This window comes from Rana temporaria, chromosome 2 (genome assembly GCF_905171775.1).
Source record: "Rana temporaria chromosome 2, aRanTem1.1, whole genome shotgun sequence".
In the NCBI taxonomy this organism is placed as follows: Eukaryota; Metazoa; Chordata; class Amphibia; order Anura; family Ranidae; genus Rana; species Rana temporaria.
Window position 1 is genome coordinate 15,982,312 of NC_053490.1, and position 25,111 is coordinate 16,007,422.

General features: G+C 47.3%; 1 protein-coding gene across 2 annotated transcripts in view; it reads right to left on the reverse strand.

The window, feature by feature from the left end:
• Positions 1 to 4,160: 4,160 nt before the first annotated feature.
• Positions 4,161 to 25,111, reverse strand: part of LOC120928847 (DNA repair protein XRCC1) — a 30,157-nt gene continuing 9,206 nt past the window's right edge. For both annotated transcript variants that reach the window (XM_040339871.1, XM_040339872.1), the window contains 6 exons: positions 22,884 to 23,047; positions 18,945 to 19,015; positions 18,454 to 18,668; positions 16,406 to 16,502; positions 7,401 to 7,501; positions 4,161 to 4,716 (listed from right to left, as the gene is read on the reverse strand). In XM_040339871.1, coding sequence (XP_040195805.1) covers positions 4,502 to 4,716; positions 7,401 to 7,501; positions 16,406 to 16,502; positions 18,454 to 18,668; positions 18,945 to 19,015; positions 22,884 to 23,047 — 863 coding nt within the window. In that variant the 3' untranslated portion in view covers positions 4,161 to 4,501. The remainder of the gene's footprint in view (positions 4,717 to 7,400; positions 7,502 to 16,405; positions 16,503 to 18,453; positions 18,669 to 18,944; positions 19,016 to 22,883; positions 23,048 to 25,111) is intronic.

The following is a 25,111-nucleotide window of genomic DNA, read 5'->3' on the forward strand; positions in this document are numbered from 1 at the left end:
CACATTAATTTGAGCACCGCTGTACTGCCTAAAAAATAAATAAAGTAGAACGGCTAATGGCCAGTGAATGGGGGGGCTTGGGTGGCCATTGTGGTTGGCTGGCCGGGTTTGTCCGGCCAGCCGTTATAAGATTGACCTGTCATCCGCACTGCCCATCAATTCACTTCATAGTGCCTAACCCAGGTAAACCTCAGCGCCGCTGGATTGCTGAAAGGCAGCCAATAGCTGTGCAGCAATGCCAAATTCTGAAATTCCAGCCAATGAGGCTGTAGCAATGTTCCTGAATGTCGTTAGCCCTCCCGCTTTACTTTTTTTTGTGCATGTTTGCAAAAAGTGGGCTGGTCTGGATGAAGTCCAGAGCCAAAATTGTTGTCCCAGTCCAGGCCTGATGAGATCTGGGGGTCAAAAAGACCTCACATCTCATATTTACACTAAAATGCAATAAAAAAAAAACAAATAAAAAAAATTGTAATTTAATAAAAAAAAAAAAAATGTCCCCTTAAGAGCTATGGGTGGAAGTGACGTTTTTTTTTTTTTTGGAATTCCTTTATTTACCAAGTTGAGTTATAAGTCGCAGTCAAAAATAACAAGATATACAATATCTTAATCAAGTAACAGATAGGTACACTTAGGTCAAAACAGAATACAGCACACCCAGCATTGCACAAAATTTGCAGGCCATAGCGACCAATGCATTTGTGAAGATAATGTTCAGCGCAACGAGCTGGGATGAACATCGTACATTAATAGAAAAGACCATGGGGCCAGATTCACAGAGGAAATACGCCGGAGTATCTACTGATACTCCGGCGTATTTTCAAATTTGCCGCGTCGTATCTTTATTTGTAATTCACAAAAAAAGATACGACGGCTTTTGGCTAAGATCCGACAGGCGTACGGCTTCGTACGCCTTTGGATCCTAGGTGTAATTTTCCGGCGGCCGCTGGGTGGAGTTCGCGTAGTTTTCCAGCGTCGGGTATGCAAATTAGCTGATTACGGCGATCCACGAAGCAATCTCTTACGTCGTCGCTAGTCGGTTTTTCCCGTCGCAAACTTAGGCCTGCTTTTTCATGGCTTATCTTTAGAACAGCCATGTTAAAGTATGGCCGTCGTTCCCGCGTCGAATTTCAAATTAATTTTTTTTGCGTAAAACGTCCGGGAATACGAAACAACGTAACGCACGTCGCCGCTCAAAAAATACGTTGGGGCGCCGTAATTTCGCGCAAAGCACGTCGGGAAATTTTCACACGGAGCATGCACAGAACTTTCGGCGCGGGAACGCGCCTAATTTAAATGATACACACCCCATTTGAATTAGGCGGGCTTGCGCCGGACGGCTTTACGTTACACCACCGTAAGTTTATACGCAAGTGCTTGGTGAATCAGGCACTTGCGCTAAAAACTTGCGGCGGTGTAACGTAAAGGGGATACAATACGCCGCCGCAGATATTCGTGAATCTGGCCCATGGTGCGTACACTTTATTGCATAAAACAGTAAAATAAACTGATAGCGAATGCATGGGAAGACATAGGCCCGGATTCACAAAGCACTTACGCCAACGTATCTACAGATACGCCACGTAAGTGCAAATATGCGCCGTCGTATCTATGCGCCGGACTCAGAAACTAAGATACGCCTGAAAATAGGCTTCATCCGACCGACGTAACTTTCCTACGCCAGCGTATCGTGGGCGCATATTTACGCTGGCCGCAAGGGCCGCTCCCATTGATTTCCTATTCAAATATGGAAATGAGGGAGATACGTCGATTCACGAACGTACTTGCGCCCGGCGCATAATATACGCGGTTTGCGCAAGTCGTACGTCCGGCATAAAGTTATTCCCCATATAGGAGGCGCAACTCATGCAAAGGTATGGACCAGGGAACAGAGCCGTCGTATTTTACGTTGTACGTGAATATGACTAGGCGTAGGTTACGTTCACGTCGTAGGCAGTGATTCGATGTATCTTAGGCAGTTGTTTCTACGTGATTCTGAGCATGCGCACTGGGATGCGGCCACGGGAAGGCGCATGCGCCGTTCGTTTTAAGTACTTCTATGGCGCTTGGCCCATCATTTGCATGGGGTCACGCCTCATTAGCATGGCTCACGCCCACTTCCACCTACGCTGGCTTACGCCGAGGAAACCCAGCGTAGATTTGACAGCGAGTGGGAGCGAGTGCTTTGTGAATACTGTGCTTGCCTCTCTACGCTGCGTTGGCGTAGCGTATATTCGATACGCTACGCCGGCATAAATATGCGCCGATGTATGTGAATCAGGGCCATTGTAACTTAGATTGGGACTTTTCAATCAACTTAGAGGGAGATAAAACGCCCCTTAGGCTCGATAAACCCAGAGATGGGGCAACCTAAAAAAACAAATACAGACAAGGATATGCAATAAATCTGAAAAACACATCCCATCACTGAGTCCCAAAATAAAACAAAAAGGGGAACGAGAGGAAGGAAAAAAAAAAAGGAGGGGGGGGGGAACCAGAGAGAGCAGGAAGTAGGGGGGAGAAGAGGAAAGAAGCAGATAGCAGAGAGGGCCTCTCGCCCAGGGAGTGGAGATGAAGCCAGGAAAGTTAGATCATTTGTGCCACCTCCTGGAGGTACGCGTCAGTGTACACAATATGATTCCAAGGCCTCCAGGTCTCACGGAAGGTCTCCTCCCGGTTGTGTAAAGTAGTGGTGAGATCCTCCATATTTCTTAATTCATTCACCTTGGAGAACCACAGAGATTTAGATGGGGGTTTTCCGACCTCCAGCAAAGGGGGAGGCATGCCTTGGCAGCATTCAGCAGCTGAATCGTGAGAGAGGGCTTATATTTCTTAATCAGTCTGTCTGAAAGATGGAGCAGGCAGGCCACCGGGTTTCCTTCCAGGTCAACTTCTGTCAGGTGCTTGACCGTGCAGACCACCTCACGCCAGGTGGAAGTCAAGTTTTGACATTGCTTCCGCCCTGCAGTGGTATGGAGACAGGTGGGGGCCATCGTCCCCTCACTCGTCTCCATACCCAGGAAGGAGAAGGACCAGATTGTCTCTGCTGCTACCGACGGCTCCGGTAAGCGGCGGAGGGCACAAAAGAGCGGTGAGACGGGGGCCCTCTCCCGCCGCCGATAACGGTGATCTTGCAGCGAATCCGCCGCAGAGACCACCATTATCGGAAACCGGACCGCCAGCTGAAGAGGAAACCTGGGTTATGGTAGCTAGCTGCTGCCATAACAGAGATATCCCTCTTTAAAATGCCGATGTATATAGTCGTGCGGCGGTGCCGGAAGTGGTTAAAACCTTCAACAAAGCTTGCTGAAAGCTCTGCAAAAGCTTTCTGTTCACACTGCACTTATACAAGTTGAAGCCCGTGTGAAACAGGCCTGACAAAAGAAGCAAATGTACATGTGGGATATTGATTTACACAGTAAGAGCAGTCAGTGGGTGTAAAGATTTATTATATAGTGTAACGATCACCACCGTTTACGATTTCCCTTCCATCAACCACGACAGCTTATCTGACACTCCAACCAACAGGACCCGATCCATCCCCTTTCCCAGAATAACCGAGACACACAGCTCTGGGTTCTGGTTTCAAATGAAAGACATCTTTAATGGTACACTCTCAGGGTTTTATACAGTTCAAGCATGAAAGGAACAAAGAGACTCTCCACCCCCCTCATCACACACTGTGGCTTCAATACACTTTCAGATGGGCTAATTACTAATCACTATCCAGACATTTCGGCGCCGGGCTGACATTTTTAACATGACCTAATTACTACACCTGAGAAGTCACATTCCACATCTTAGACAGACGTTCTGTCTCCGCATACAGCTTGACAAGTTCCATTCCACATCTTAGACAGACGTTCTGTCTCCGCATACAGCTTGACAAGTTCCATTCCACATCTTATATCAATAGAATTCACACAAAGCAGCATCACACAATGAGAGGTCTTTCAGAAGCAGACTCAATTAGCATGTCAACAGTCTACACAGAGGAATGAGTCACTATTGACCGGTTGGGTCAACATTAACCAACAACTTGCAATATCTCAAGATCCTGCAATATGAACTATCAGTAATGTCCCATCTCATGTAATTTCTAATTAATATTTCCCAGTCACCCTATGCCCAAAAGGGACACAGGGTGACCCTAGACACAAGAGTTATTAGTGACGCTGGCACAGGAGTACCCCTCATCCTTCCAAAGTCTCTGTTTGTCACGGGTCATTCCGTTACATATAGTCTATACATTTATCTTATAAAAAACTATTATATTAAAACCTAAATTAAAAACTTTCCTGATTGCAGCGTGAGAAGGTGGGTGACAGGTCCACTTTAGATTTTGGCAAAGAACTCATATAATTTAGTGCAAATACATTTCCAAGAATCCATGCAGTGCCCCCAGTTGGCGGGGTATGACATTACATGACACAGCAGTTCAGCGGCCAGCGCAGAGCTGTAAGAGGTTTGACGGTAGGAGGACTCCACTGGTCCTGACGAAGATTCACTCCCCACACATGCTGGCGTGTTGTTCTATCTCAGTGCTCAGGAAGCGGAACGCACACAGCGGGCATGTGACCCAGGACTCTGGAACATCCCGAATGACCTGGAAGCCGTCCAAGGAATCGTCGTCTGAAGACGATAAGACGATACTGGGCGGCTGATAGACTTCCCCGCAGCTAGAGGCGTGAACAGGAAGGGCATCGGCAGGAAAGTACCCTGGAAAGGAAAAGAGTAAAACATGCTTATTTAATAGTCCAGGATGAAGGCGATGTGATAAAATAGAAGCTTTACTTATATGAGGCGCCATCAGGGGTGCACAAGATGATTAAAAATGGAACTTCAGCCATGTTTCAAACAGACCCTCCGCCACACCCAAAGTCTCCCTGGTGTTTTGTTTTTAAGGTCAAAAATGTTTAGGCATGAATATCCCTCCCTATACTTACCTGAGCCCTCATTTAATTCAGCGCTGTGCATGTCTCCAGCTCTTCTCTCCCCTCACTTACTGGTCTCACTGGCTTTGCTGGGGCACTGGGAGCCATTGGCTCCCCGCTGCTTCCAATCAAAGTCAGGGACAAGGTAGCAGGGGGGGGGGGGCGATTTTAGGCCGATACGTATTCTTCTACCTATTTTTGGTAAAAAAAAAAAAAATCGCAATAAGCGTTTATCGGTTGGTTTGCGCAAAATTTATAGCGTTTACAAAATAGGGGATAGTTTTATTGCATTTTTATAAAAAAAAATGTTTTACTACTAATGGCGGCGATTAGCGATTTTTTTAGTGACTGCGACATTATGGCGGACACTTCTGACACATTTTTGGGACCATTGTCATTTTCACAGCAAAAAATGCATTGTTTACTGTGAAAATGACAATTGCAGTTTGGGAGTCAACCACAAGGTGTGACGTCATCGATTGTGTATCCCTATATCAGGGATCACACGATCGATGACGATGCCACAGTGAAGAACGGGGAAGCTGTGTTTACACACAGCTCTCCCCGTTCTTCAGCTCCGGGACCGATCGCGGGACTCCAGCGGCGATCGGGTCCGCGGGTCCCAGAGCTTCGGACCGGGCCGCGAGCGCGACCCACGGCTGTGTACTAGCACAGGACGTACTTGTACGTGCATGTGCCCAGCCGTGCCATTCTGTCGACGTAAATGTGCAGGAGGCGGTCCTTAATTGGTTAAAATGTTAAGCCCTGTACACACGATCGGATATCTGATGGAATCTAGTCCGATGGATTTTTTCGGCGGATATCCGATGAAGCTGACTTTCATCAGTCTTGCCTACACACCATGGCCCGGATTTAGATAGCTTTGCCTATCTTTAGGCGGGCGTAGCGTATCTCAGATACACTACACCGCCGTAAGTTTGAGCAGCAAGTTGTGTATTCACATACAACTTGCGCTTAAACTTACGGCGGCGCAGTGTAACTGGACCGGCGTAAGCCCGCCTAATTCAAAATAGGCTGGTTGGGGGCGTGTACTATGTAAAATAGTAGTGACCCCACGTTTTTGACGTTTTCAACGAACGGCGCATGCGCAGTCCGTGGACATATCTCAGTGCGCATGCTCCAAATGACGTCGGCAAATCGTCATGCTTTCGACGTGAATGTAAATTACGTCCAGCCCTATTCGCGAACGACTTACGCAAACGACGTAAAAATTTCAAATTTCGACGCGGGAACGACGGCCATATTTAACATTAGCTACGCCTCATATAGCAGGGGTAACTATACGCCGGAAAAAGCCGAACGCAAACGACGTAAAAAAAAAAGCGCCGGGCGGTCGTTCCTGAATCGGCGTAAATACTAATTTACATATTCCTCGCGTAAACAAACAGAAGCGCCACCTAGCGGCCAGCCAGAAAATGCAGCCTAAGATACGACGGTGTAAAATACTGTCGGATCTTAGGGATATCTATGCGTAACTGATTCTATGAATCAGGCGCATAGATACGACCGAGCGCACTCAGAGATACGACGGCGTATCAGGAGATACGCCGTCGTATCTCTTTTCTGAATCCGGGCCCATCAGTCAAAATTCTGATCGTGCCAAAGCACGGTGACGTAAAACACAACAACGAGCCGAAAAAAGTTCAATGCTTCCAAGCAACTTGATTCTGAGCATGCGTGGATTTTTGACCGATGGAGTTCCATACAGACGATCAGATTTTTCTATCTTTTTTTTATCCATAGGAAAAATTTAAAACATGTTCTATATTTTTACACCGATGGAAATAAAACCAGCAGCAGACAAACCGATCGTGAGTATGCGGCTTTACTAAACCCAGGATCTGCATTCACTATATCTGGTCTCCCACAGTACACAGAACGTGGAAATGAAATAATTTTAGTAAATATAAACTGCTGAATACCTTTTCTCATCAGCAGTACACAGTATAGCAGTCTTGTGACTTCTATCAGTGTCTGATTAAAGCTTGTAGGAGGAGTTTTCATTCTCTCCTAATTATCCTATGAGGCTGCAGGACCCCTGACCCTCTGTCTGGACAGTGCCGATTGGCCCTGTGCTGATCGCATGCACTCTCCCAAGAAAGAAAAACTCTCTAGCAATACACACCAAACTGAGCATGTGCAGAGTGCCTCCAAGGCTCTGTTCTATCAGGAGTGAAAGAAGGGGGTGATCAGAGAAGACAGGATCAAACAACCTTTTTAGACAAGGCGGGGGATTAACCCCTTAGGTTCCACAGTGAATATAACAAGCGTGCTTTACTACATATACAGACGGATTTTACTATTGTGGGTTTAGTAACACTTATCATATGTGAAAACAATCCCAATCAGGGCTGTCATGGGGCAAAGCCTGAGATAAAATTGTGACATTGGATCCACGGCGACAGTCAGACAGACGTTTGCCCATATACAGTACAATCATGTTCTCACCTGCACAGATAGGACAGCAGCTTGTCCCGGGAGGAGGGAGCTGTGTTGGGTACTGACCGCCACGTTCTTTTCTCTGTGGATTACCAGACGGTCTCCTCCCTCTGCCGATGACACAAACACATTAAACATCAACAAGAGGAAATGACTGTTCAGCCGCTAACATGAGGCTCAAGCAGTGGCTTACATGACCCCCGGGGCTGATTTTATTTTTTTTAACCACTTCCAGACCTGCGCACGACGATGTACGTCCTATTTTTAAAGATGGATATCTCGGTAACGGCAGCAGCTGCTGTCACAACCGAGGTATCCATTTTTAGTGTGCGCGGTCTGGAATCCGATAATGGCGGTCTCCGCGGCGGATTCACCGCGAGAACACCGTTATCGGTGGCGGGAGAGGGGCCCCCCCCCCTCCCGCCGCTCTCCCGCGCCCTCCGCCGCTTACCGGAGCCGTCGGTAGCGGCGGAGGCGATCGGATGCTGTCGGCTGGTGAGCGGGGACGAGACTGAAGGAAAAATCTCCTTCGCCCGTCCCCATAGCTCGGCTGGGCGGAAGTGACGTCAAAACGTCAGTCCCGCCCAGCCTCTTAAAGAGACAAATTTTTTTTTTGGTCATTTGAAAAAATGACATTTTTTTTTTTTTTGCATTTTTTGCATTTAAGCCCAAATATGAGATGTGAGGTCTTTTTGACCCCAGATCTCATATTTAAGAGGACCTGTCATGCTTTTTTCTATTACAAGGGATGTTTACATTCCTTGTAATAGGAATAAAAGTGATCAAATTATTATTTTTTTTTTTCAGTGTAAAAAATAATAAAAGAAATAAAAATAAATCAGAAAACAAAAAAAAAATTTTTTTAAAGCGCCCCGTCCCGACGAGCTCGCGCGCAGAAGCAAACGCATACGCGAGTAGCGCCCGCATATGAAAACGGTGTTCAAATCACACAAGTGAGGTATCGCCGTGATCGTTAGAGCGAGAGCAATAATTATAGCCCTAGGCCTACTCTGTAGCTCAAAAAATGCAACCTATAGAATTTTTTAAACATCGCCTATCGAGATTTTTAAGGGTAAAAGTTTGCCGCCATGCCACGAGCGGGCGCAGTTTTTAAGCGCGACATGTTGGGTATCATTTTACTCGGCGTAACATTGTCTTTCACAATATATAAAAAAATTGGGCCAAATTTATTGCTGTCTTATTTTTTTATTCAAAAAAGTTAATTGTTTCCAAAAAAAGTGCGATTGTAAGACCGCTGCGCAAATATGGTGCGACAAAAAGTATTGCAATGATCGCCATTTTATTCTCTAGGGTGTTAGAAAAAATATATATATAATGTTTGGGGGTCTTAAAGTGGAGTTCCACCCATTTTTTTATGTTTGTCTGTGCTGCATGCTCTAATCTCATAGTGTTCAGAATGGACAATTTTTATTTAATTTGTTGCTTGTAAATACCTTTATTTTGTAGTCCTTCATTACTTCCTCCTCCTTATTTGCCTCGGCTATTTGCAAGGGTTTCTGGGATAGGCATCATGTTTCCCAGTAGTCCTTGCAAACCTGACTGAAACCTATTACATTGCTTGTGCACTGAGCATGTGCGAGATATGCAAAGCTGAAATCCAGGAAGTCATACAGTCTGGTTTCATGATGCCCACACTTAAGATGGCCCCAGTCAATTTCTATTTTATAAAGTGTCTAAATGCTGTAACAACCTAACAAAACGGACCTTAGTTTACAGACTAACTTTACTAGAATACATTAAGCTTGTGTATTACAGGGGTATTTATATTTAAAAAGTGAAATTGTGGGTGGAACTCCCCTTTAAGTAATTTTTTAGCAAAAAAAAATGTTTTAGTCTTGTAAACACCAAATCTGAAAAACACCCAAAGTAGAGAAGTGGTTAATGCGGAGATCTGTTGATGCTGCCGGGAGTCTATTGTTTCTGGGGGGGGGGGGGGATTTTGTTGTGGGTGGTCCATTGTTGTTAGGGGGATCTATTGTTGCTGGCAGCAGGGGGTCTATTTTACTGTTTTTCTTGATATCATTACCAAATTCCAAACAAATTACTTAGCATCACAAAATGATACTTGGTTCGATATTGTCTAAAAGGGGCGGTACTGGGAGGTGGGCAGGGGCGGAGAAAAGGGGTGACGTGGAAAGGGGGAGTTCCTGCACCTATTGGCTGAGAAACAAAAGCCCTGCTGCAAATCACTGAGCAGCAAATGATATCACCTGTCATGTGCTTCAGGTATCTTGCAAACCTGGGGCTAGATTCAGGTAGGGGGACGTAACATTGTGCGGGCGTAGCGTATGTTATTTACGCTACGCCGCCGCAACTAAGACGGGGAAGTGCAGTATTCACAAAGCACTTGCTCCTTAAGTTGCGGCGGCGTAGCGTACATCTGTCGGCGTAAGCGTGCCGAATTCAAATTGTCAAGAGGTGGGCGTGTTTTGTGTAAATAAAACACGACCCCACGTAAATTACATTTCTCACGAACGGCGCATGCGCCGGCCGTGAACGTATCCCAGTGCGCATGCTCCTAATCACGTCGCAAATAGCCAATGCTTTCGACGTGAACGTAATTTACGCAAAGCCCTATTCGCGAACGACGTAAAATTTTCAAGATTCGACGCGGGAACGACGTCCATACTTAACATTGGCTACGCCTCATATAGCAGGAGTAACGTTACGCCGGAAAAAACCTTTACGTAAACGACGTAAAAAAAAAATCCGCCGGGCGCACGTACGTTTCTGAATCGGCGTATCCAGCTCATTTGCATATTCTACGCTGAAATCGACGGCAGCGCCACCTAGCGGCCAGCGTAAATATGCACCCTAAGATACGACGGCGTAAGAGACTTACGCCAGTCGGATCTTGGCCTAATTTCGGCGTATGTTGCTTTCTGAATACAGAAAGAAGATACGCCGGCGCAGCTTTGAATTTACGCGGCGTATCTTTAGATACGCCGGCGTAAATTCTTGCTGAATCTAGCCCCTGGCCTGTTAGTGGGTCCTGAGAACGGGGGTTGATGACCACTGTTTTAAGGCTTACCTTTGCCGGGGAACCGGCGCCCTCTTCTGGTGGGGGCAGGGCTGCTGCAAGCAGTCACTGACGGCCCGGAGTGCTTCCCTTGCCTGCCCACCTCCGACATCTCCTTCCCAGGTTGGCAGCTGGGTTGCAGTTGAAGGTGTTGCAGGCTTGATCTTACCGCCAGTGGGGCAGATTCAGGTAGCTTTGCCCCTTTTTTTACGGAGGCGCAGCGCACCGTTTTGCCGCTGCGCCTCGGTAAATTTCCTGCGCTACGCGCGATTCACGGAGCAGTAGCTCCGTAAATTGTGTGTGCGCTCCGGGAAAACTGCCCGGCGTAAGGGCGCGTAATTTAAATGATCCCGTAGGGGGCGTGGATCATTTAAATTAGGCGCGTTCCCGCGCCGAACGTAGTGCGCATGCTCCGTCGGGAAACTTTCCCGACGTGCATTGCGGCAAATGACGTCGCAAGGACGTCATTTGCTTCAAAGTGAACGTGAATGGCGTCCAGCGCCATTCACGATTCACTCACGCAAACGACGTAAAATTTAAACTTAGTGACGCGCGATTGACGGGTATACGTAACATTGGCTGCCCCTGCTATTAGCAGGAGCAGCCTTACGCGAAAGCCGACGTACGCAAACGACGTAAACTGCGTACGCAGGGCTCGCGTAGGGTTGTGAATCGGCGTTAGTATGCAATTTGCATACTATACTCTGACCACAGCGGGAACGCCACCTAGCGGCCTGCGTAAGAATGCAGCCTACGATACGATGGCATAAGAGCCTTATGCCGCGCATATCTTAGGCTGCAGTCGGCGTAACGAGGTTCCTGAATCAGGAGCATTCGTAACGCCGGCGCAAGTAAGCAATTGCGCTGCGTAACTATGGTTACGCAGACGCAATTGCTTCTTGAATCTAGGCCAGTGAGTGGATGGGTTGTGTGGGGCAGTTGTTTTTACCCTCCACCACAAAGAGGGAGACACGGTTTTGTCTAAAGTGTTTGCATTCTCTTCTGTTTCTCCCTGTGCTGCCATCCAGCCTAGGGTGGCATGAGATTGCTCCAGTCACTGGATCACCCATCACTCACCACCTTCCTGCGCTGTCCTTCCCTAGTGAGCCGCTGCCCATCACATGCATATGGTAGCCAGGTGACGGACAGACTGTGATGCTGCCTTTCTGCCTCGGGCTACTGTGTCCCACTGAGCAGGGCCGATCCTAGGGTCACAGGCGCCTGGGTGCAGAAATATTTCTGGCGCCCCCACATGGGCGTCGTCATGTTACTAACTCCTCCCCTTTACAAATGTTTCTATGGCAACGACTCAACCACAGAGATGCTCCTCCCACAAAATACAGGAAGAGGACACAGAGAGGTCTTCTGTTAGAGAGTCTGTTAGATGTTTGGCGCCCCCACCTCTGCAGGCGCCTGGGTGCAATGCACCCTGCCTAGGATGGGCCCTGCTACTGAGGATGGTCCACAAGCCTTCTGCTGTGATGCGTAATGTGCCCCCCCCCCTCATCTGCAGGGCCGGGACCGACAATGCAGGCGCCACAGGGTAAAAGGAAGGGAGGAAAAACAAGCACATGTCAACTCTCCTCCCCATATTGCTCCTGACCCGGAAGCGATGTGTACGATGTCACTTCCAGATCCCCAGGAAAGAATGTAATGCAGTGCGATCTGCAGTGCATTACATTCAGTGGAGCACAGGGGAGACATGCACATAAACCAGAACTCGACAAATCCCGGCCGCCAGGTCGCCATGGCGACTAGAAATAGGGTCCTGGCGACTTGGCTTGGCGTTTTTTGTGAGCTGGAGCCATCTGGTGGTGGCCGTTGGTATTACAAGTTATTACCACCAGATGTGTAAGCTGGCGCCATCTGGTGGTGAGCCGTTGGTATTACAAGTTATTACCACCAGATGTGTAAGCTGGAGCCATCTGGTGGTGGCCGTTGGTATTACAAGTTAAGCATTACAAGTTAAACAGCAATTCTAATGTAATTTTTCACTATTTTCACTGCCATCTTCTTCCCTCTAATTAGAAGCCCCAAACATTATATATATTTTTTATCCCAACACCCTAGAGAATAAAATGGCGATCGTTGCAATACTTTCTGTCACGCCGTGTTTGCGCAGCGGTCTTACAAGCGCACTTTTTTTGGGAAAAAAATTACACTTTTTTTAATTAAAAAATAAGACAACAGTAAAGTTATCTCCATTTTTTTTTTATATTATGAAAGATAATGTTACGCCGAGTAAATTCATACCCAACATGTCACGCTTCAAAATTGCGTCCGCTCGTGGAATGGCGACAAACTTTTACCCTTTAAAATCTCCATAGGCGACATTTAAAAAATTCTACAGGTTGCATGTTTTGAGTTACAGAGGAGGTCTAGTGCTAGAATTATTGCTCTCGCTCTACCAATCGCGGCGATACCTCACATGTGTGGTTTGAACACCGTTTACATATGCGGTCGCTGCTCACGTATGTGTTCGCTTCTACGCGCAAGCTCGTCGGGACGGGGCGCGTTTTCTGGCTCCTCACTTTTTTAGCTGGCTCCTAGATTCCAAGCAAATTTGTCAAACCCTGACATAAACGCACGTACAAACATAAACGTACGCATTGGGGAGCCTACGCGTGAAAACGCAGATTGCCATACACATCGCTGTGCACAAACTGGCTCCTAACTTTTTTTTATCTGGCTCCTAGATTCAATGCAAATTTGTCAAGCCCCGACATACCAGTGTTACTCACCATCATGGCCTAGGCCTTCAGGAAGACTCCAGCTCCTCTCCAGGCAGTCCCTTTTAGTCTTACAATAATGCACCGGGCTGCTGGCGGGCACCATGATGAGCACTGGCAGGCAGTATGCATTTGGCAAGTCACACACCCTCTGGGCTAAAGACGTATCTCCTCTGCATCACTGTCCCCCGCAGTACATCTTCTCCAACACAAGGTGTCATCCAGGAGATGACATACCCCCCTCCTGCCCAGGCAAAATTTCAGCTTCCGGCACTGCGTCGCTTTAACTGACAATTGCGGGGTCGTGCGACGTGACTCCCAAACAAAATTGGCGTCCTTTTTTTCCCACAAATAGAGCTTTCTTTCGGTGGTATTTGATCACCCCTGTGGTTTTTATTTTTTGCGCTATAAACAAGAAAAGAGCGACGATTTTGAAAAAAAAAAAAACATTTTTTTCTTTTTGCTATAATAAATATCCCCGAAAAATATATAAAAAGACATTTTTTTTTCCTCAGTCTAGGCCGATACGTATTATTCTACATATTTTTGGAAAAAAAAAAAACGCAATAAGCGACTGGTTTGCGCAAAAGTTATAGCACCTACAAAATAGGGGACAGAATTTTTTTTTTTTTATTCTTTTTTTTTTTACTAGTAACGGCTGCGATCTGAGATTTTTATTGGGACTACGACCTTATGGCGGACACATCGGACACTTTTGACACATTTTAGGGACCATTCACATTTATACAGCTATAAATATGCACTGATTACTGTATAAATGTGACTGGCAGGGAAGGGGTTAACACTAGGGGGCGAGGAAGGTGTTAATTGTGTACCCTGCATGGTGTTTCTAACTGTAGGGGGAGGTGACCGATCTGTGTCCCTATGTACAAGGGACACAGCATCAGTCTCCTCTCTCCTTGACAGGACGTGGATCTCTGTGTTTACACACACAGATCCACGTCCTTGTCTTGCACCACCGATCGCGGGTGCCCGGCGGACATCGCGGCCGCCAGGCACGCGCATCGGCATCTCAGTGATGCGTCGGGGGTGAGCGCATGCAGCCGGCGGCGCTAGCGTGCCCCCCCAGTGGCTGGAGGACTCGCGGACGTCTAAAGACGTCCTCCCGGCAATTGAGAGCCACCTCGAGGCTGTCTTTAGACTATAGGCGGGATCTCAAGTGGTTAAGGATCGCTGCACGACGATATACATCGGCAGAATGGCACGGCTGGGCACAGGGATGTATATATACGTCCCCTTTAAGAGCCCAGCCATGGGTCACGAGCGCGCCACCGGCGGCGCGCTGGCGACCCGGTCCGAAGCTCCGTGACCGCGCCCGCGGGACCCAATCGCCGCCGGTGTCTCGCGATCGGTCCCCGGAGCTGAAGAACGGGGAGAGGTGAGTGTAAACACAGCTTCCCCGTTCTTCTGTGTGGCAGTGATCGTCTGTTACCTGATATAGGGAACGACGATCAGTAATGTCACGCCTACAGCCACGCTCCCCTACAGTAAGAATCACTTAACCCCTTAGCGCCCCCCTAGTGGTTAACCCCTTCACTGCTAATGTCATTTTCACAGTAATCAATGCATTTTTATAGCACTTTTTGCTGTGAAAATGACAATGGTCTCAAAAATGTGTCAAAAGTGTCCGCCATAATGTCGCAGTCACAAAAAAAAAAACGCTGATCGCCGCCATTAGTAGTAAAAAGAAAAAATATTTTTTTTTATAAAAATGCCATACAACTATCCTCTATTTTGTAAACGCTATAAATTTTGTGCAAACCAATCGATAAACGCTTATTGCGATTTTTTTTTTCCAAAAATAGGTAGAAGAATACGTATCGGCCTAAACTGAGGGAAATTTTTTTTTTTTTTTATATCTTTTTTGGGGGATAATTATTACAGCAAAAAGTAAAAAATATTGCATTTTTTTTTCAAAATTGTCGCTCTATTTCTGTTTATAGCGCAAAAAAAAATAAAAACCGCAGAGGTGATCAAATACCACCAAAAGAAAGCTCTATTTGTGGGGAAAAAAGGACGCCAATTTTGTTTGGGAGCCACGTAAATTTGTGAATCGGCGTATCTAGGTCATTTGCATATTCTACGCCGAAAACGACGGAAGCGCCACCTAGCGGCCAGCGTAAATATGCACCCTAAGATACGACGGTGTAAGAGACTTACGCCAGTCGGATCTCAGGCTAATGTCGGCGTATCTTGCTTTCTGAATACAGAAAGAAGATACGTCGGCGCAGATTTGAATTTACGTGGCGTATCTATAGATACGCCGGTGTAAATCAATGCTGAATCTAGCCCTTGGGCTTTAAGCGCAGATAAAAATGACAATAGTTGCAAAGCCAAGGACACACATAACACAAAACAAACATACACCTACAAGCATCCTGGTAAAGACACACATGCCGTAGTGAAATTTACTTCTAACTATATAGAACCAGCAGGACAGGATGAACGGGTAATCAGGAAGATCCAGCAGAGCGGGGCCTGGAATGCAGAACAGAATGTAGTACACAGGAGCGGAGCCAGAACACATACACTATAAATACAGGAACAAAGTAATGCAGCACTTGGGGAAAATACTGAGGTCCTGAGCAATGAGCCTGCAGCAAGGACTGGCTACTTAGTCTCCCTATAGGCAGCATCAGGTGGCAAAACTCTGGGAGCTGCAGTGGCATGACGCGATTGGCACTGCGCTGACAAGCCATTCACCTCTGCAGCTAGGGGTTCGGATCCCGGTCTCACCTACATGTAAATTGAGTTTGGTGGTCTCAGGTGTGGGTGTGCTATGCGAGGTAAGCCTGCGCTTAGTACGCCCACCCCCTCCCACAAAAACCACCACTCTTACACGCACTCGAAATTGGGTTAACATGCACGCACTTTGACCACGCGGTCTCTAAAAAGAGAGGCGAAGGACTAACAGGGCTGGTTGAGAGGGCAGATCCTCTCACTCCCTTATAGGGAGTCCCTCTGCCCCGTTGGGCTTCAAAGCGGAGCAGGTAGGGTGGGAGGACCCACTCACACACCCACCATTGCCACCCGGGGCATGGAGAAAGGTGGCAAATTGCCTCTACTCCCAACTCCTGCAGTACGGCTCCTCTCTCGAGTATACGCACAAAATACCCAAAAAATATAAAGGTGGCAAAACTCTGCCAGGTGGGCACAGGAATTGCACAACTCCAATCCAGTAGCCACAATGCTCCCCCAGTCCCTGACAAACAGCAGTGCATTACCTCCCGCGCGTCCGTACTGTTCTCTGCCTGCCTCTGTTGGAGGAATTTCCACAATACTTTGGTTTGCTGGGTGTCACAGACGTCTCAGGACAAGAACCTGCAAGCACACATACAAGATGGGTTAGTACACCCAAAACATGATTTCACATTATGAGGGGTTCCCACCATCCCTTCACCGATATCTCAGCCCTGCACACCTGTTATGTTTATTATGAGGGGTTCCCACTATCCCTGCTCTGAGTTACTGGGTCTGTACAGCTTCTTTGCTCATGAGAGGCTCTCGCATCATGAGTCAAGTTCCTGGCTCTGTACTCCCCTCTGTGCCTACTATGAGGAGTTCCCACCATCTCTGTGTTTGAGTTATCCACTCTGCATACCTGTTGTGCTCATTAAAAAGTGGTTCCCACCATCCCTGTGCTAAGTTCTCAACTCTGAATACCTGCTGTGGGCATTATAAGGGTTTCCCGCCATCCCTGTGCTGAGTTCACGGGTCTGTACACCCGCTGTGCTCATTATGAGGGGATGTCACCATCCCTGTGCTGAATTTCTGGGTCTGTACACCTGCTGTGCCCATTATGAGGGGTTCCCACCATCCCTGTGCCGAGTTCCTGGGTCTGCACACCTCCTGTGCCCATTATGAGAAGATCCCACCAATCCTGCATTGAGTTGCTTCCTCTGCACATCTGATGTGCCCATTATGAGGGGTTCCCACCATCCCTGTGCTGAATTCCCGGGTCTGTACAACTGCTGTACCCATTATGAGAAGATCCCACCAATCCTGCATTGATTTGCTTCCTCTGCATGCCTGCTGTGCCCATTATGAGGGGTTCCCACCATCCCTGTGCTGAGTTCCCAGGTCTGTACACCTGCTGTACCCATTATGAGAAGATGCCACCAATCATGCATTGATTTGCTTCCTCTGCATGCCTGCTGTGCCCATTATGAGGGGTTCCCACCATCCCTGTGCTGAGTTCCCAGGTCTGTACACCTGCTGTACCCATTATGAGAAGATACCACCAATCCTGCATTGATTTGCTTCCTCTGCATGCCTGCTGTGCCCATTATGAGGGGTTCCCACCATCCCTGTGCTGAGTTCCCAGGTCTGTACACCTGCTGTACCCATTATGAGAAGATGCCACCAATCATGCATTGATTTGCTTCCTCTGCACAACTGCTGTGCCCATTATGAGGGGTTCCCACCATCCCTGTGCTGAGTTCCCAGGTCTGTACACCTGCTGTACCCATTATGAGAAGATACCACCAATCCTGCATTGATTTGCTTCCTCTGCATGCCTGCTGTGCCCATTATGAGGGGTTCCCACCATCCCTGTGTTGAGTTCCCAGGTCTGTGCACCTGCTGTACCCACTATGAGAAGATCGCACCAACCATGCATTGATTTGCTTCCTCTGCATGCCTGCTGTGCCCATTATGAAGGGTTCCCACCATCCCTGTGCCGAGTTCCCAGGTCTGTACACCTGCTGTACCCATCATGAGGAGATGGCACCAACCCTGTGTTGAGTGGCTGGCTCTGCATGCCCATTATATGAGGGGTTCCTACCATCCCTGTGTTTGAATTATGAACTCTGCATACCTGTTGTGCTCAACAAAAAGTTCACCACCAGTTCTTAACTTTGAATACCTGCTGTGAGCTCCTGGGTCAGCACACCTACTATGCCCTCAATGAGAGTTTCCCACCATCCCTGCTGGGTTTTTCATTGATGGAGCACGTGCAGAGGAAGGTCCTCAAACTACGGCCTTCCAGTTGTTCAGGAACTACAATTCCCATCATGCTCAGTCATGTCTATGAATATCAGAGTTTTACAATGCCTCATGGGATTTGTAGTTCTGCAACAGCTGGAGGACCGTAGTTTGAAGATCCCTGGTAACTACTCCATAGTGAGTGGGAACAGAGCCAGCAGAAACAACAGCACACGGATGGTGCTCATGGAACCGCCCTGAAATATAGAAAGTAATCAGAGGACCCCTCCAGAAAATTAAACCACATGAGCAGACTGGCCGAGGCACTTGTCTGTCCTTCCACACTCACCAGAGGACACCGGGCTCTCTCCATGTTGGCCGTCGCCCTCTCCAGGCTGTAGGGGGGTGGGAGAACTCGATGGCGATGTGACGGGATAGCTGCGTTTACGTGACTGGGTTGCCGATAGCACCATGCGGACTGTGCGGCTGAGGCATGGGGTGCGGGGAGAAGGTGGGGACATGACCCGCTGCAGCCTCTCCTTTATCCGTTCCTCTCTAGGATCCCTACAGACAAAGGGGAAAAATTGTCAAATTCAGACAAACCCCTCGGGGGTGTAAACATAAGATCCCAGCCTATCAGAAGTCTAGGAACTGATGACATCACTGGAAGATGAATCTAACCATGCAGGACCTCTGCTAAGCATTATTTGCATATTCAATGGCTACAACTCATTGACGGCTCTATCATTTTAGATAAACTAAACTTATTTTCCCCACTGTAACTGTGAATTTTACAGGAAATGGAACAGAAATAAAATCTAGAACCTTATTACAGCCTACCGATTGTTGGTATCCTCTTCTTTCTGAAGTTTTCCTGGAAGCATGCCGGAGAGGAGAGAGGACTTATATTCCTGAAAAAGAAACCAGGATTATAACACTGTGTATGGGGGGGGCGGGACATTAGAAAGTAAGCTCCTTTGGTGCAAAGACCATGTGACTGGCTCAGTGTTCTCTGTACAGCACTGCGGTATTGGTCAGAGCTATATAACTGTATAATATTAACTCGTTGCCGACCAGCCGCCGTCATTTTATGGCGGCAGGTCAGCTTCCCTGCGCGAGAGCCCGTAGCTATAGGTCGGCTCTCGCGCAGGCCACCCGCTCGCCCCCGACTCCCCTGCGTGTGCCCGGCGGGCACGATCGCCGCCGGGCACACGCGATCGCTCGTTACAGAGCGGGGACCGGGAGCTGTGTGTGTTAACACACAGCTCCCGGTCCTGTCAGGGAGAGAAATGCTGATCTTCTGTTCATACAATGTATGAACAGAAGATCAGTCATTTCCCCAAGTCAGTCCCAACCCCCCCCCAACAGTTAGAACACACCCAGGGAACATACTTAACCCCTTCCCCGCCCCTTAGTGTTAACCCCTTCACTGCCAGTGGCATTTTTATAATAATCCAATGCATTTTTGTAGCACTGATCGCTATAAAAATGGCAATGGTCCCAAAAATGTGTCAAAAGTGTCCGAAGTGTCCGCCATAATGTCGCAGTACCGAAAAAAAAAAAAATCGCTGATCGCCGCCATTACTAGTAAAAAACAAAATTAATAAAAATGCCATAAAAATACCCCCTATTTTGTAAACGCTATAACTTTTGCGCAAACCAATCAATAAACGCTTATTGCGCGTTTTATTTTACGAAAAATATGTAGAAGAATACGTATCGGTCTAAACTGAGGAAAAAAAAAATGTTATATTTTTTGGGGGATATTTATTATAGCAAAAGGTAAAAAATATTCATTTTTTTTCAAAATTGTCGCTCTATTTTTGTTTATAGTGCAAAAACTAAAAACCGCAGAGGTGATCAAATACCACCAAAAGAAAGCTCTATTTGTGGGAAAAAAAAGGACGCCAATTTTGTTTGGGAGCCACGTCGCACGACCGCGCAATTGTCAGTTAAAGTGACGCCGTGCCGAATCGCAAAAAGTGCTCTGGTCTTTGACCAGCAATATGGTCCGGGGGTTAAGTGGTTAATAGTGTGCGACTGTGGGGGGGACATTAGAGTGTAAGCTCCTCTGGTAGAGAGACTGATGTGACTATCTCAGGGTTCTCTGTACAGCACTGCGGTATACAGTCATGGCCGAAAATTGTTGGCACCCCAGAAATTTTTCCCGAAAATCAAGTATTTCTCACAGAAAAGTATTGCAGTAACACACGTTTTGCTATACACATGTTTATTCCCTTTGTGTGTATTGGAACAAAACAAAAAAAGGAGGAAAAAAAGCAAATTGGACATAATGTCACACAAAACTTCAAAAATGGGCTGGTCAAAATTCTTGGCACCCTTTCAAAATTGTGGATAAATAAGATTGTTTCAAGCATGTGACGCTCCTTTAAACTCACCTCCTGGGGCAAGTAACGGTCGTGCGATGTGGCTTCCAAATAAAATTGGCGTCCTTTTTTTCCCCACAAATAGAGCTTTTATTTGGTGGTATTTGATCACCTCTGCGGTTTTTAGTTTTGCGCTACAAACAAAAATAGAGTGCCAATTTTGAAAAAAAATTATATTTTTAACTTTTTGATATAATAAATATCCCCCAAAAATATATATATATAAAAAAAAAAAATTTCCTCAGTTTAGGCCGATACGTATTCTTCTACATATTTTTCGTAAAAAAAAAAAAACGCAATAAGCGTTTATTGATTGGTTTGCGCAAAAGTTATAGCGTTTACAAAATAGGGGGTATTTTTATGGCATCTTTATTAATATTTATTTTTTTACTACTAATTGCGGCGTTCAGCGATTTTTTTCATGACTGCGACATTATGGCGGACACTTCGGACAATTTTGACAAATTTTTGGGACCATTGTCATTTTCACATTGTTTACTGTGAAGATTACAATTGCAGTTTGGGAGTTAACCACTAGGAGGCGCTGATGGGGTTATGTGTGACCTCATGTGTGTTTACAACTGTAGGGGGGTGTGGCTGTAGGTGTGACGTCATCGATTGAGATTCCCTATATAAGGGAACACACAATCGATGACAGCGCCACAGTGAAGAAGGGGGAAGCTGTGTTTACACACAGCTCTCCCCGTTCTTCAGCTCCGGGCACCGATCGCGGGACTCCAGCGGCGATCGGGTCCGTGAGTCCCGTGGCCATTCTGCCAACGTATATCGGCGTTAGGCGGTCCTTAAGTTAAAGTGGAGGTTCACCCTAAAACAATTATCTAACATTACATCCAGCATACTAACGACATGTACAGTATGCTGGTATTTTTTTTTTTTTTCGCCGTACATACCGTTATATTGTTATTGTTCTGATTCCCCTGGGACTGGGCGTTCCTATTGAGAGCTTAGATGATTGACGTCTGGTGAAAAACTTCCCATGGCGCATAAGGCGCGTCACCAGTTTTCCGTAAATAGCCGACCTACGGGTCGGCGCTATACGGCGCCTGCGCCCGCCGTGTAGAGGTGACTGCACAGGCGCCATATAGAGCCGACTCGCAGGTCGGCTATTTACGGAAAACTGGTGACGCGCTTTATGCGCCATGGGAAGTTTTTCACCAGACGTCAATCATCTAACCTCTCAATAGGAACGCCCAGTCCCGGGGGAATCAGAACCCGGAAGCCGGGGGGAAAATAACAATAAAACGATATGTACGGCAAAAAAAAAAATACCAGCATACTGTACATGTCGTTAGTATGCTGGATGTATTGATAGATAATTGTTTTAGGGTGAACCTCCACTTTAAGGGTGCCAAGAATCTTGACCAGACCATTTTTGGAGTTTTGTGTGACATTATGTCCAATTTTCTTTTTTTCCTCCCTTTTTTTGGTTTTCTCCAATACACACACAAAGGGAATAAACATGTGTATAGCAAAACATGTGTTACTGCAATACATTTTTCTGTGAGAAATACTTGATTTTCTGGAAACATTTCTGGGGTGCCAACAATTTCGGCCATGACTGTATGTCAGGGCTATATAGGTAGATTCACACACAATGGTGTAAACTTGCGGCGGCGTAGCTTAGCGTGTTTAGGCTACGCCGCCGTAAGTTAGCGAGGCAAGTACATGATTCACAATGTACTTACCTTCTAAGTTACGGCGGCGTAGCCTAAATCGGCGGGCGTAAGGGCGCCTAATTCAAATGTGTTTGGGGGGGGGGGGGGGGGGCGGGGCGTGTTTTATGTTAATAGTGCTTGACCTTACGTTTTTTTCGAACTGCGCATGTGCCGGGCGCCTACATTTCCCAGTGTGCATTGCGGCTAAGTACGCCGCACGGGCCTATTGATTTCGAGGTGGACGTAAACGACGTAAATCCCGATTCACGGACGACTTAAGCAAACAACGTAAAAAATTTGAATTTCGACGCGGGAACGGCGGCCATACTTGACATTACTATTCCATTAGGGCTAAGCTCTAACTTTAGGCGGCCTATCTCTAACGTAAACTGCGTAAAAGTACTGCGTCGGCCGGGCGTACGTTCGTGAATTGGCGTATCTCCTCATTTACATATTCTAAGCGCCACTTAGCGGCCATCCAAAATATTGCAATCTAAGATAGGACGGCGCAAGCCGTCGTATCTTAGCTTTGTTTAAGCGTATCTCTGTTTGAGCATACACTTAAACATAAGTCGGCGTAGATTCTGAGTTAGGTCGGCTTATCTACTGATACGCCGGCCTAACTCTTTCTGAATCTACCTAATAGAGTCTAGCTGGTGGTCTCGCTCTCTGTCCCATCAATCCTCCCCACAGTCAGGTTACCGGATGAATAATACCTGATGAGTATTGGTTTCCGGAGCGCAGTTCTGATCCTCTTCTTCCAGCGCAGATCGAAGGCGTATAAAAGACAGGCCGAACTGTGCCTGCTTGTTGAAGGGCTGACTGCAGGTGATTCGTAGTCGGTCCCATTTCTCACCAGCAGTCTCTTCCAAGAAGTCACCTACAAATGAGAAGAGCATTGCAGTAAATGTAAACCCAATTACTAAGGGCCAGATTCAGGTACATTTACGTTGCTCCGCGGCAGCGTAACGTATCTGATTTACGTTACACCGCCGCAGGTTTACAGCGTAAGTGCCTGATTCACAAAGCTCTTGCCTGTAAACTTGCGGCGGTGTAACGTAAATCCGCTCGGCGCAAGCCCGCCTAATTCAAATGGGGCGGGCACCACTTAAATTAGGCGCGTTCCCGCACCGAACGTACTGCGCATGCTCCGTCGGGAAGATTACCCGACGTACATTGCGCTAAATGACGTCGCACGGACGTCATTGGTTTGACGTTAACGTAAATGGCGTCCAGCGCCATTCACGGACGACATACGCAAACGACGTGATTTTTTAAATTTCGACGCGGGAACGACGGCCATACTTAACATTGCTTAAACCACCTAGGAGGCAGCCCTAACTTTACGACGCGTATCGCTACGGAAATGACGTAAATTTAGATCGACGGGCAGCGCGGACGTTCGTGAATTGCCGTAACTAGTCATTTGCATATTCTACGCCGACCGCAATGGCCTCGCCACCTAGCGGCCGGCCTAGAATTGCATCCTTAAGATCCGACGGTGTAAGTCAATTACGCTGGTCGGATCTTAGGGCTATCTATGCGTAACTGATTCTATGAATCAGCCGCATAGTTAGGACGGGCGGATCACAGAGATACGACGGCGTATCAGGAGATACGCCGTCGTATCTCTTTTGTGAATCTGGCCCTAAAATCTCATAGAGGCTTTAAACATGTTAATATTTCATTTTTATTTTAAAGTTTTCAATATTTTTAAACCTGCAAATTTCATAAAAAAAAAAATCCTTGATGATCCTGCCATGAAGATCCTTGTTCAGGTACTTCCTGCTGTGGGGTCCCTGTCCCCCAATTGTTTTAATGCAAAGAAAGCATCACAAGAAGTGCAACGTTTCGAGGCCACGCAGGACCTCTTCGTCAGGCAAGTGATGACGAAGAGGTCCTGCGTGGCCTCGAAACGTTGCACTTCTTGTGATGCTTTCTTTGCATTAAAACTTTTGGACGTTATAGACGATCCGTGGTGTGCTGGCGAATATGTTCATGTGGTTGATTGTTCCAGTACCCAGCTGGTGATCGCTGCAGCACCCATTTTTGTATTTATGAGCCGTTTCTCCAGGAAGGTGTGAAATTGGAGTATTAACTAGACTGTCCCCCAATTGTCACACGGGAGTGCAGTGGAGACTGTGACTGGCGATTTTCAACACACACGGGTTACAGCCCTCAATAAGAACCCCCCTCCCCCCATTGCTTTTTTTGCTTAGCGTCCATCCTCTTAGGGGCGTGGCTTCCATCAAGGGGCTGCATCCCCCCGACCCAGTTAAGCTTTACAGATAAAATATTTGCCTGGAGATGGGCTTTAACTACTTGCCGACCAGCCGCCGTCCTTTTACGGCGGCAGGTCGGCTCGTAGCTATACGTCGGCTCTTTCGCAGGCCGCTCGCCCCCGACTCCCGTGCGCGTGCCGGCGGGCGCGATCACCGCCGGGCACACGCGATCGCTCGTTACACACAGCTCCTGGTCCTGTCAGGGAGAGAAATGCTGATCTTCTGTTCATACAATGATCATTAAATGATCAATTGATCCCAGTGGCATGTGGGGTTGGCTTGTTATAGATCTGTCTAGTTGGTTATGTCAGACCAAATATGAGTAAGGCCTTGATAGGCTTAAAGCGGAGGTTCACCCATGGAGAACACATTTTCCCCTTAGATTCCTGCTCGTTTTGTCTAGGGGAATCGGCAATTTGTTTTAAAATATGATCCGTACTTACCGTTTACGAGATGCATCTTCTCCGTCGCTTCCGGGTATGGGCTGCGGGAATGGGCGTTCCTTCTTGATTGACAGTCTTCCGAGAGGCTTCCGACGGTCGCATCCATCGCGTCACGATTTTCCGAAAGAAGCCGAACGTCGGTGCGCAGGCGCAGTATAGAGCCGCACCGACGTTCGGCTTCTTTCGGCTACGAGTGACGCGATGGATGCGACCGTCGGA